This window comes from Mobula birostris, chromosome 1 (genome assembly GCF_030028105.1).
Source record: "Mobula birostris isolate sMobBir1 chromosome 1, sMobBir1.hap1, whole genome shotgun sequence".
Classification (NCBI taxonomy): Eukaryota; Metazoa; Chordata; class Chondrichthyes; order Myliobatiformes; family Myliobatidae; genus Mobula; species Mobula birostris.
The window spans coordinates 156,563,503-156,576,648 of record NC_092370.1 but is presented as its reverse complement, the minus strand read 5'-3'; the positions used below and the strand labels follow the sequence as shown (position 1 = coordinate 156,576,648).

Below are 13,146 nucleotides of genomic sequence, written 5' to 3'. Positions count from 1 at the left end.
GACATTAAGGACATGAAAAGAATATTGGCAAAATGTATCCAAAATTTGATAAGTACTTAGAGAAATGCAATGCAGAAACCAGCCCTATGGCCCTGCAGGTCCAGCTGACTGAGGTTCTCATCCAAGCAGTCCAGTTGGCCCATATCCCTATCCTATCCTGTCACCTTTCCTATCATGTACCTGTCCAACTTGTTAATGTATGTGCCTCAACCACTTCCTCTGGGAGCTCATTCCATGTACTGACCATCTTCTTGCGAAAAGGTTGCTCTTTGGGCTCCTAATAAATCTCTTCCCTCTCACCTTAAATCTATGTGCTCTAGCTCTTGAGTTCCCCAACTCTGAGAAAAAGATCATAAGCAGTAACTCATCTGTGACCCTCCTGCTTTTACTCATTCTCCTGCACTCCAATGAAAGAAGTCTCAACCTGCTCAATGTCTCTCCATAACTCATACCTTGAGCCCTACCAACATCTATGTAAATCTCATTTGCACTCCTTCCAGATTAATAGCATCTTCCCAAAAGCATATACTGTTAATTTCAAAGGCAGCCTCACTAATGTATTTGTTGCAAAAAGATGACTAAGGAAAAGAGTATGGCCTATTAAAGTTTTCTTTGGCATTTAGGAATGTGAACGGAGACTTAATTGAGATAGATGTTGGAAGGTAGGGATGACTGGTTTAGTAGGAAGGAGAGCAGAGGTACACAACCAGATGGAGTACATTTTATAAGCACTTGACAACAGGGTTTAAGGAGAAATGATGAAAACTACTTTCAGCCAAATAGTGATGGGAGTCTGGAATTGCTGCCTAGAAAGACACCGTCATCAGATTTAAACAGTATTTAGATGTGAACTTAAAGAGTCATGGCCCACATGGCTGTCAATCACATACTGGAAAATGGAATTAGTCTGGGTGGTCTTTTTCAGCAAGTTAAATAGTTTTCTGTGCTATAAATTTACAGTGATTCTGCTATCACTTGTCCATACCCCTCACACTCAGGGCTTTTGTTTTTCTTTTGAAGCTTTACAACTTCAGGCTGAAAACCTTGGGCTTCTGTGGATGCACAGAGAGAGCTTGGCTTTAGCTTTAAAGATGAGCATACGTCCAGCTGATATCAGGATTGTCCACATGTGAGAGGCTTTATCAGAAGTCCTGATCAAAGTATTTTGTGCAGATGCTGGAATCTGAAGCAAAAAGTAACGACTAAGTTCAGCAGCATCTATGGAGAGAACACTGCCAGTCAGATAAAGGGCTCAACTTGAGATATTGCCTATCAATTTCCCTCCACAAATGTCACCTGAGTGCTGGATTCCTGTAGCAGTTGTATTTTGTGCAGAGTTGCCATTGTATAAAAGGGTGCAAGCTTATCATGCAGAGGGAGCTGTGTGTTGAACTGCCTTGTTGCATGCACCATGCTAGAGCACCTGAGAGAAGGCCACTGCCTCCTCTCCAGCTAACTCAATGCTAACCTTTGCAATAGTGAGTATAGGCCTCAGGCGGCTCTCTGTGAGCAGTGCCTTCTCTCAGGTGCATGCAACAAGGCAGTTCAACACACTGCTCCCTCTGCATGATAAGCTTGCACCCTTTTATACAAAGTGAGCCCGTGGAGATTGAGGGATGCACAACCGAGAAATGTGAAGCAGTTTACACAAGGACAGAAATTGTCGCATCCATTTCGTGGCGCTAATACTGTTTTCTTGATATGAAAAATATATAGTACCTTACAAGAAAATTAATTAGCACATAGATAAATCCACAGGGCCTGACAAGGTGTTCCCTCAGACTCTGTGGGAGGCAAGTGCAGAAATTGCCAAAGCCCTAGTGGAGATAGATAAATCATCTTTAGCGACATGTTATGTACCGGAGGAATGGAGGATGGCCAATGTTGTTCCGCTGTTTAAGAAAGGCTCTAAATATAAACTAGCAAATTATAGGCCGGTGAGCCTGATATCAGTTACTACAAGGTATTCTGAGGGACCAGATATATAAGTATATATGGTTAGGAATAGTCAGCATGACTTTGTGCCTGGTAGCTCATGACTAACCAATCTTAGAGAATTTTTTGAGTAAGTTACCAGGAAAGTTGATGAAGGCAAGACAGTGGATATTGTCCACATGGACTACAGCAAAGCTCAGGCCTATCAACCCTGACTGGTAAAACAAAATCGTTATGGAAACAGCAAATAAGAATCCTACATCTAATTGCGATGGTGTTCCTGGGTCTCCACCTGGGACTTGTGTGACTGACAGTAGTGAAAACTGGGAGAAGGCTGCTGACGTGATGATGGAAGCCACCAACACTGCCAGAGATGGAGGACCTTCATTGCTGCCCTAATGGGCAGTAAGTAAGGACTTTAGCAGGCATTTGACAAGGTCCTGTATGGGAGGTTGCTCAAGAAGGTTCAGTCACTGGCATTCAAGATGAGGTAGTAAGTTGGATTAGGTGTTGACTTTGTGGTAGTACATGGTTGCCTCACTGATTGTGACCAGTGGATTGCAGCAGGGATCAGTGCTAGGTCAGTTGTCGTTTGCCATCTTTGTCAATGATCTAGATGATAATGTGGGTAACTGGATCAGCAAATTTGCAACTAAGATTGGTGATGTAGTGGACAGAGATGAAAACTATCAAAGCTTGCAGCAACATCCGGACCAGCTGGAAAAATGGGCTGAAAATGGTAGAGGAATTTACTGCAGACTAGTGCGAGGTGTTACACTTAAGTAGGACCAACCAGGGTAGATCTTACACAGTGAATGGAAGGGCACTGAGAAGTGCTGTAGAAGAAAGGGATCTGGGAATACAGGTCCAAAATTCATTGAAAATGATGGCACAGGTAGATATAAAGAAAGTTTTTGGCCTTCATAAATCAAAGTATTGAATTGAATTGACTATTTCTTACATTATGTCTGAATGTGCAATGAAAAAATTATAGTAATCTGTAATAAATAGTATGTACAGTAAGATATACAACAGAACAGTCAATATAACATAGAAATACAATTGTATCAGCATAAATTGATCAGTCTGATGGCCTGGTGGAAGAAGCTGTCCCGGAGCCTGGTCTTGGCTTTAATGCTGTGGTACCATCAGTTTGTGGTTGGGATGACTCGGGTCCCAAATAATCCTTCAGGCCCTTTTTACACACCCGTCGCTGTAAGTGTCCTGAATAGTGGGAAGTTCACATCCACAGATGCGCTGGGCTGTCCGCACCACTTTCTGCAGAGCCCTGCGATTGAGGGAGGTACAGTTCCCATACCAGGCAGTGATACAGCCAGTCAGGATGCTCTCAATTGTGCCCCTGTGGAAAGTCCTTAGGATTTGGGGACTCATGCCGAACTTCTTCAGCCTTCTCAGGTGAAAGAGGCGCTGTTGTGCTTTTTTCACCACACAGCCATAATGTACAGACAGACCCCAAGGAACTTGAAACTGTTCACCCTGTGAACCACAAATGCATTGATGTCAATAGGGGTGAGCCTTTCTCCATTCCTCCTGTAGTCCACAACAAGCTCTTTTGTTTTTGCGACACTGGGGGAGAGGTTGTTTTCTTCACACCACTGTACTTGGGTGATAACTTCCTCTCTGTAGGCTGCCTCATTATTATTTGAGATTAGGCCAATCAATGTAGTACAATCTGCAAATTTAATTAGCAGAGTGGAGCTGTGAGTGGCGACACAGTCATGGGTGTACAGAGAGTAAAGGAGGGGGCTTCGGACACAGCCCTGAGGGGCTCCTGTGTTGAGGGGCAGAGGTGAGGGAGTCCGCTCGTACAACCTGCTGGCGATCTGACAAGAAGTCCGGAATCCAGCTGCACAAGACAGAATGAAGGCCGAGATCTCTGAGCTTCTTGTCGAGCCTGGAGGGAATTATGGTGTTGTATGCTGAACTGTAGCCCAAGAACACCCTCCTCTCCAGATGTGTCGAGCTGTGACTATTGCGTCATCTGTCAGTTGGTTGTGTCAGTAGGCAAATTGTGGGGGGTCCAGTGTGGGTGGCAGCGTGCTGCAGATGTTGTCCTTGATCAGCCTCTCAAAGCATTTGCTTATTATTAGGGTGAGTGTGACAGGACATCAGTCATTCAGACATATTACCTTGATCTTTTTAGGTACAGGGACATGGTGGATGTTTTGAAACAGCAGGGCACTCTACAACAGGAGATGAGATGTTATGCTGAAGTTGCATAAGATGTTGGTGAGGCCTAATTTGAAGTATTGTGTGCAGATTTGGTTTGGTCGTGTACCTACAGGAAAGATGTAAGTAACGTTGAAGGAGAAGAGAACATTTACAAGGATGTTGCCAGGTCTGTAGGACCTGAGTTATAAGGAAAGATTGAATAGGTTAGGACCTTAAGGCCCATAGAAGAGAGCAGGGTGATTTGATAGAGGTATACAAACTTATGAGGGATATAGATAGGGTGGGTGAGACTGCAAATAGAGGTCATGGATTAAGGGTGAAAGGTGAAAAGTTTAAAGGGAACATGAGGGAAAACTTCTTCACTCAGAGGGTTGTGAGAGTGTGGAACGAGCTGCCAGCACAAGTAGTCTATATGAGCCTGATTTCAACATTTAAGAGAAGTTTGGATAGGAACATGGATGGTAGGGGTATGGAGGGTATGGTCCCGGTGCAGGTTGATGGGAATAGGCAGTTTAAATGGTTTGACATGTACTTGATGGGCCAAAGGGCCTGCTCCTGAGCTGTACTTTTCTATGACTATATGACATTGAAAAGGCGGGCCAATGGGCATTATTAGAGACAATGATAAATCTGCTTTGGGTGGTAGTGTAGCATGCAAGAGAATTTATTTCACAGATGTTCCAAATGTTTTCAGGCTGGCTTAAGCTAATTGTCTGAAGCAGAACCAAGATGAAATAATTTAAATTCCTTTACCTTAGGTTTTACTTTGATGACAATAAGAACTTGTATTTTTATCGCATTTTAATGCAGCAGAATTTCACAAAACCTTTTCAAACAAAATTCATGCCCTTAAGCATTTTGAGTTTCAAAAGTCAAAGTAAATTTATTATCAAAGCGAATATCTGTCACCATGTACAACCCTGAGATTAATTTTCTTGCAGGCATACTCAGTAAGTTCAAGAACCATAATAGAATCAATGCAAGACTGTACCCAACAGCGCTGACAAACAACCAATGGGCAAAATACAACAAATTGTGCAAATGCGAAAGAGGAAAGGAAGGAAGAAAGAAAGAATTGGATGAATGGATAGATAGATAAATAAGCAATAAATATTGAGAACATGAGATGAAGAGTCCTTGAAAGTGAGTCCATAGGTTGTGGGAACAGTTCAGTGAAGTAGAGTGAAGTTATCCCCACTAGTTCAAGAGCATTGATGCTTGAGGGGTAATAAATGTTCCTAAACCTGGTAGTATGATTCCTGAGGCTCCTGTAGCTTCTTCCTGATGGCAGCAGCGAGAAGAGAGCCTGGCCAGGGTTGTGAGGCTCCCTGATGATGGATGCTGCCTTCCTACGATAGTGCTCTGTGTAGATGTGCTCAATGGAGGGGAGAGCTTTGCCCTTGATAGACTGGGTCATATCCACTATTTTTTGTAGGAATTACTGTTCAAGGACATTGGTGTTTCCATACCAGGCCGTAATGGCAAACGGTCAATATAGGTAGAGAGGTATGAAGATTTAGAGAGGGAATTCCAAATTTTAACAGTGGTAACTGAATGCTTTGAAACTACTGGTGGATTTCAGATCCTCAAGAGGCCAAAATTGAAGAGGCATAGGTATAAGAGTGGAGTTGTTTGGTGGGGGCTGAAGAGAGGCAAAGTGGTAGTGTTGATGATGTTTTTGGCACTGAGGTTGTAATGTTGAGGAGGAGTGAGGGATTTGGAAACATGAATGAAAATCTTAAAATCTGGATGTCCGTTGATGGGAAATTGATGTCCATCAGTAAACTTAGGTAATACGTGAACAAGAATCTGCAAGTCAGGATATGGACAACAGCTCTTAATTTCTGTGAAACTAAGGCAACAGATCCTTATGGGCTGCTAACACAAGTAATTATTCTATTGGGTCCATGGCCTTCTCCCCATTTATTAAGTTAAATGTTTCTTTCATCAATGAAATGGTACAGATGGTAGCTGTGCAGTAATGGTCAAGCATTTCATGTCAAAGTTTGAAGCTAGTAACAGATATGGTTTCCATGGAGACGATGCTTGTTCAATTGTGAAGCTGTTCCAGCACACAGGGCTGAATTCTGAATAAGGTGGTTTTAGAAGTTTTGGTTAGCCATGTTATGAATGTAAATGGTTCTCATTGTTCAATATTGTAACAGCAATGAAAATGAGTTCCATAATGAATTCAGCATTGCATTTGCAAAATAGACCCTTAGTCACTGAGCATCCAGATTAAATGAATATTGGAAGCCTTCAAAAAAAGTGAGTGCTTGTTGACAAACATAAAGCCAGCAAAGCCGCTTTCAAACATCTCATAAATACTCATTATTATTCAAAGGACAGGAGCTGGCTTCACATTATCAGAAGCTAGGATGACCAGCCTATATATTAATTGTGTTACATTTTATTTGTCCCGATTTTTCAAACTTGCTGTCTGATGACCCTCACCATCATGTGTTTAGAATGCATGAATGGAACTTGTATCTGTGTATACAGTATCAGCATGTACAGATAACATCTTTGCACACTGTAACCAGCATACACATATAAAAGCATGACCCCCCCACATACATAGCCTGTTTTTAATATCTACTGAACTGCTGCCAGCAATTCTTCACTGCCCACATGCTGAGGTGTCGTGAGGAACTGCCAAGTCACGAAGGGGAAGTATTAACGAACCAGTCCTGACCTAGTGTTTGCCAAAGTTCTGCATTTCGTTATTTTTATTTCATGCCTATGGCATTGTTATATTTACAAAGTATGTTGGGTCACAGGTGGACTTTTTAAGGGTTAGAGACTAGTTTTATTTGTCACATGTACATTGAAACATACAGTGAAGTGTGAAATTTGCGTCAATCAGATCAACGAGGATTGATTGGGCAGCCCACAAGGGTGGTCACGCTTCCAGCACCCACATAGCATGCCCACAACACTATCCCGAACCGTAAGTCTTTGGAATATGGGAAGAAAGCAGAGCACCTGAAAGGAACCCATGCCGTCACAGGAAGTACGTACAAACTCCTTACGTGCAGCGGCAGGAATTGAGCAATGATCAGTGATCGCTGGCTCTGTAATAGTGTTATACAAAGCACTGTGCTACCAAGGCACTTGGCTGGTTTAACAATTCATACTGATGGTATCAGAATGGGTTGATGGGTTTGTTTGTCCTTCTAGGCCCATTGCAAAGCTCTTCCCTTCATCCTTCAGTCTTCAGGGATTTAAGATGCCAGTTTAAATCTTTTTACAACTTATTACTCTCCTGCACACAGCGAGCCGTGGTTCTTGCATATACCAATGTATAAATACTGTAGACTGCCGTCTTTGGTTCCATTCCTGCTGTGTGTTCCTGTCCTGATAATGGTTCATGTGTCTGGATGCAGTATTGCTTCCTAATCGAGAAGGAAAGGAAGATGAATGTGGAACACTGATATTACATATATGTAGCAGGAATGAATTTCATTGCTTAGTTGTCCAGTTAATTTTCAATGAAGTGTTCTCACTTTGTCCAATGTAAATTTATTATCAATTTAGCTGCAGGTTACCATATACTATATTTCAGATTTATTTTCATGCAGGCACTTACAGGGAAAAAAGAAATACAATAGCATTTTATGAAAATGTATACATAAACAGACAGATTACAAACAACCAACATGCAAAATAATACAAACTATGCAAATAATACTGAGAACCTGAGTTATAAAGAGTCTTTGAAAATGAGGTTGTAGGTTAGAGTCTTTTCAGAATATGGCGATTGAAGTTATCCACACTGGTTCAGGAGCCTGTTGGTTGTGGGTTAATAACTCCTCCTGAACCTGGTGGTGTAGGACCCAAGGTTTCTGTATCAACTTCCCCAGCAGTACTGGTGAGAAGGGGGCATGACCTGGAGATGGTGGGGATCTTTGATGTTATTTTGGTAGTACTCCATGTAATCAGAGAGTGGAACAGTAGCGTAAGGCAAACAAATTTAATTTGCTCAATGAACATTTATTTAAAGCGAGGAGAAAATGCACTAACTTAGAAACATAGAATGAAAGGAAGCAATTTGGTCCATCATGTCTGCTCCTGTTCTGTATCTGTACCAGAGCAACTTGCTAGGTGCGCATCTGTTCTTTAGCCCATGCACTACCCCCGTCCTGATATGATCCCTTCTCTTGGTTGACTTCCCCTTTTATTTATTGAGATACAGCACGGAAAAGGCCTTCAAGGTGCACTGCTCAGCAATCCCAGCTTTAACCCTAGTCTAATCGCGGGACAAGGTACAATGACCAATTAACCATCTTGAGACTGTGGAAGGAAACTGGAGCACCCGGAGGACACCCAAACAGTCAAAGGGAACGTACAGAAGCAGTGAGAATTGAGCCTGGGTTGCTGGTACTGTTGCTAACCACTACACTACCATGCCGCCCCATTTAAGGCCACAGTGCAGCCTGCACTTGTCACATCTGCAAATCCTGCATGCTGGATTCCAACACTGCTTTTCAAAAAATAAAGATTTTCCCCATGTCACCATCAATTTTCATCCTCTTTATACCTTTTCCTCTGGCACCTGATTCCTCCACCAATAGCCATTCTGTACAGACCCATCATTATTTTAGATACTTCTAAATCTCCCTTAGGTCTTCAAAGAAATCAATTCCTGCTGCTGTAATTTGACCTGTTACTTCCAGTTTTAACACAGGAACCAATCTCTTTCCTGAATCTCTGTATAGAATCCTTAACAGCTGCATTACTGCTGTATTAAAATGCACACAATACTCCAGTTACGGCTGAACCAACATTTTGTGTAACTTTGGCAAGCCATATTTTCATACTCTATACTTCTGATAGGTCTAGTATGCATTGTTACCTGCATTCTCAACCTATCCTGCCACTTTATATATTTTCTCTTCATTCTTCCTATCTAAATGCATCACTTACATTAAATTTTATTTGCTAAATATCTGCAGATTCCACCAGCCTTTTTATGCTGTAATTTATTACTATCCCCATCATCGCAGTTCACAATACTGCCAAGGTTTGTGTCATCTTCAAATTGAGAGATTGTGGCTTGCACCCCAAGGCTGGGTCAGTAATACAGATCAAATATAGCAAAGGCTCTCATCATTATCATCATCAGGTGCCATACCCAGTTTCCATCTATTCTTACAGCGGCAGTTTGTTCCCAGTACAGATTTCTGATTAGGCGGAGGTCTTTCGAATCTGGATCTAGAGTTTTACAGTTTAGCAAAGGCTCTAAGGAATGCTATTAGTCACCTTCCTCTATTTTGATCGTTTGTTATCTGAAATTTAACCAAGGTTATATCCATGTTATCAGTGTGCCTGCATGCCATGCGCTACAACTTTTCTAATAAGCCTTTTCGAATAATGTGGCATCTTTTCAAAAGAGCTGTGAAAAGTCCATTGTACACACATCAATTACATTATCCTCATCAATTCTTGTCTGCTACCTCATCAAAAATTTCTGTCAAATTGGATAAACATGATGTGCCCTTAAGAAACCTGCACTGGTTTGCCTTAATTAACTTATTTGCTCCAGATGACTATCAATCCTGTCCCAGATTAATGTTTCTAACCACTTTCCCACTCCTGATCTTAAATTTGCTGCCCAGAAATTAAGTTTATGTCTACTCCCTTTTTTGAGCAAAGAAGTAACTTACCCCATTCTCTAGTCAAAAGCTAATTTCTCCAGAAAAACACAATGATGAAAAATAGTTTTATATATAAGTTGTTAACAAAATAAATCTCTGTCATAGCTGTATGATTTTTGGAGAATTAATTGTTGATTGCATTCAATGACAATAGAGTGTCTTATTTTTATTTCCTTAGATTTTGAATGATCCAGTGGAAAACATTTTCCCTTATTGACACCAACAATATAATTGAATGTTCTCATTGTGTCCACATCCCCCCATGAGCTTGCACCCAGTCCTATGAGTTTGATTTTGTTTCCTGCTACAACTGCACGGGGCACAGCCTCCTCTCTTGATGCCTGCATCCCATTTACCCCTACATGCCATCACTACCTCTCCTTGAGAGCAATTAATATTCGTTCAGTAATGCACATCTGGTAGGTGAAATCCACATCATTCACTGTTGCTGAGATAGTAGGAAGGAGGTGGTTGATTCATGTCTGACAGCAAAGAGCCATGATAGAGAGGTTTGAAGACTGAACTAGTCATGGGAAATGTGAGTCATCAACCCAAGGACTAGGCAGGTGGGGTTGCTTTGCAAGTATCATGCCTGATTGTGGAGTGCTGAGTTTGAACTGTAAAGCAATGTGGTGGTCTAAAAGTGGCCTGTGGAATCCATTGTTAAACTTGCTTCCTTGCAACACACAAAAGCAGATGACAGTAATTTGCACTGGAGCATTTAATTGACATTTTACTGTGGGATTGAGTTTCACAATATAAGCCTCTTTGACAAATATTGAAGGTCTTAATTCTGCATTTTGCTGCTTTAAGAGAGTGTTGCAGTTATATTTGATTAGTGATTAAAATATTGTGATTGCTAAATATTTATGAGTTGTCTCACTGCTTAATGAATATGCTCAAAAATGGTCTAGGACTCTTATTAATAGTATATTGATATCAAGCTTACTCTGTCCTGCTGGGTAAATTGCTGGCAGGAGGACTATCTTTTCTGAGCATATGGAATTTCTTGAACTGTTGTATACATATTTATCTTAATTTTATTCCAATTTATAGATACTACATTCAGAGAAGGGGATTTTGGTCTACTTGAAAGACGTGCTGGAATCTAAGACTTTACAATGTGTAAAGTATCTGAATAAATGTGTATAGGTTTTGGGCTAAATTTGACATTGCCCATCAGAACATTGGGAGAGTGATGGGTTGGAGAGTGATCTCTTGTGGGAGACATGGTTAATTCATACTACTGCCTTATGTTTATTAATAACTGAAGAATCACTGTTGGCACAGATTCAATTAGTCAACATAGTACCTGGTGTTGGAACACGACAATCATGGTCAGAAAATAATAAGTTAGGGGGAAAAACAGCAACATAATAATAGCAGGCAATCTCGATCATATGGTAATCAATTAAATACTTCACTTTGTCTTTCAGTTTATATCCTACCCCAATTTAAATACAAATTAAGTTGTTTTTTTCCAATTTGTGTTATTTTTAAATGCTTTTCTGCTCTTCAGATTGGTTACTTAACGTTGTTTCTCTTCCTCTAGTGCCTTTGCCCGTTATCCCAATGGCGTTGTGGTCCATTACTTCTGCTGCAAAGACCGAAATGTTTGCCCCACAGAGACGTGAATGTGCAAACTCATTTGAAATGCAGGAATCTATTTGCTGTCTAGATAGACAGTTGGAAAACATGGCGGCTTGAGAAGGTGCCTGACTTTCACTGAAGGAGGAGCAACTGTTGGACAAATGGCACGCACTGTGTGAGATACACTGTTGGCGTTAATAATTACATTAATAATTGTGTATATAGACAATTACTGGCATGTTGGCTTTCTGCTTACATTGGGGTATTAGTGTAAAACTGGAAGCTGTTTCCTGTGTAAAGTTGTATAGTAAACTTGTGCCACTTTATGAAAGACAGTTGCACTACATGATGGTAAACCCCAGGGTATGAAAGCACTGTGCTCTGAAGTACTTTGTTAAAAGGGCTGTTAACTTTTAGCCTGACCAGGGATTAAATCTCTTCAAAGCAAGGTGACATTTTGAGTATTGTTCTCATTTACGTCATATCTTGTTTCAAGCCCTCTGCTCATAGCACTTCTGGTTTGTAACACCCTGATTTTTATTTCCACGTGATATTTCCTTTGAGTGTGTGCCTTCATCTAACAAGAAAAACTATGAAGCTCCCAATAGTGTTGCATTGTACAGAATAATCTACTTACCTGTACTGTGCTCCATTTGGAGTTTGTCCTGATGCTATAAAATACATTTAATGATCTTTCTATTTAAGATCTTGAAACTGTAAATGTTAAATTTGGGTAAATATACTTGGAACCCAAAATTTTGAAATGCTGAACATTTCTTGTATGTCTTACCATTTTGTATTTTTTCACTTTAACATCCAACTTAATAAAACAACAGTACAGAATCATTTCCCACCTGTTCTCCAGTTTGGGTGGAACTCGTGATGCTGCAGTTGATATGGTTCCCTCTCTCCTCTCCCTACATTTCCACTTGAGAACAGAATTCTTGCAGTTGAATGCTACCGTACAGTACTGTGCAAAATTCTTAGGCACCTTAGATTTTTTATATTGTTTCAGATGGTATGGTCTCTGCAGAGCCCTGATCTCAACATCATTGAGGCTGTCTGGGATTACCTGGAGAGACAGAAGCAAGCGAGACAGTCTGCAGAACTCTGGCAGTTCTCCAAGATGCTTGGAACAAACTACCAGCTGATTTTCTTATAAAACTGCATAACAGAATACCTAAGAGAATTGATGCAGTTTTAAAGGCAAAGGATGGTGACACCAAATATTGATTGGATTTAGTTTTTTTTTACTGTTCACTGCTCTTTATAGTATTTTTCTGATATTTAGAAATTTTCAATTTCATTATTTTTGAAAGCCACTTTACAGAAATGTTCTACACGTGCCTAAGACTCTTGCACAGTACTGTACATCCAGGATGAAAAGAACTCATGTAAACCAGCTTCACTTATTAGTTACCCAACCATAGTTATTTCATAAACACTGCCTGCTGACAAGTGGTTGAGGTTTCACAGTATCACTGCAATTGTGTTCTTGTTACAAAAAGAGGAGGGAAATAATTGTTCCTTTGGCTTTCGTAGTAACCATAAAGTTGTATTTTAACTAGTTCTTCCAATTAATTTGGCTGATTTTGTTTGTGTAATTGCAATGGACTGTGGAATTGTACTTATTCCAAGCAAGGAACAAACACCGGTTGAATTTAAGTTCATTGAAAGTGGCTAGGTTTGGCAGTGAATGTATTTTTTTAATATTTCCAAGGGTGATATTTAAAACTATTTTGTCCACCCTGCTACCTTCACCCCTGCCACT

At 40.6% G+C, this 13,146-nt stretch overlaps 1 protein-coding gene across 2 annotated transcripts in view; it reads left to right on the top strand.

The window, feature by feature from the left end:
- vps39 (VPS39 subunit of HOPS complex) overlaps window positions 1–12,913 on the top strand; it is a 128,547-nt gene extending 115,634 nt beyond the window's left edge. For both annotated transcript variants that reach the window (XM_072264657.1, XM_072264664.1), the window contains exon 25: window positions 11,338–12,913. In XM_072264657.1, coding sequence (XP_072120758.1) covers window positions 11,338–11,463 — 126 coding nt within the window. In that variant the 3' untranslated portion in view covers window positions 11,464–12,913. The remainder of the gene's footprint in view (window positions 1–11,337) is intronic.
- The last annotated feature ends 233 nt before the right edge of the window (window positions 12,914–13,146 follow it).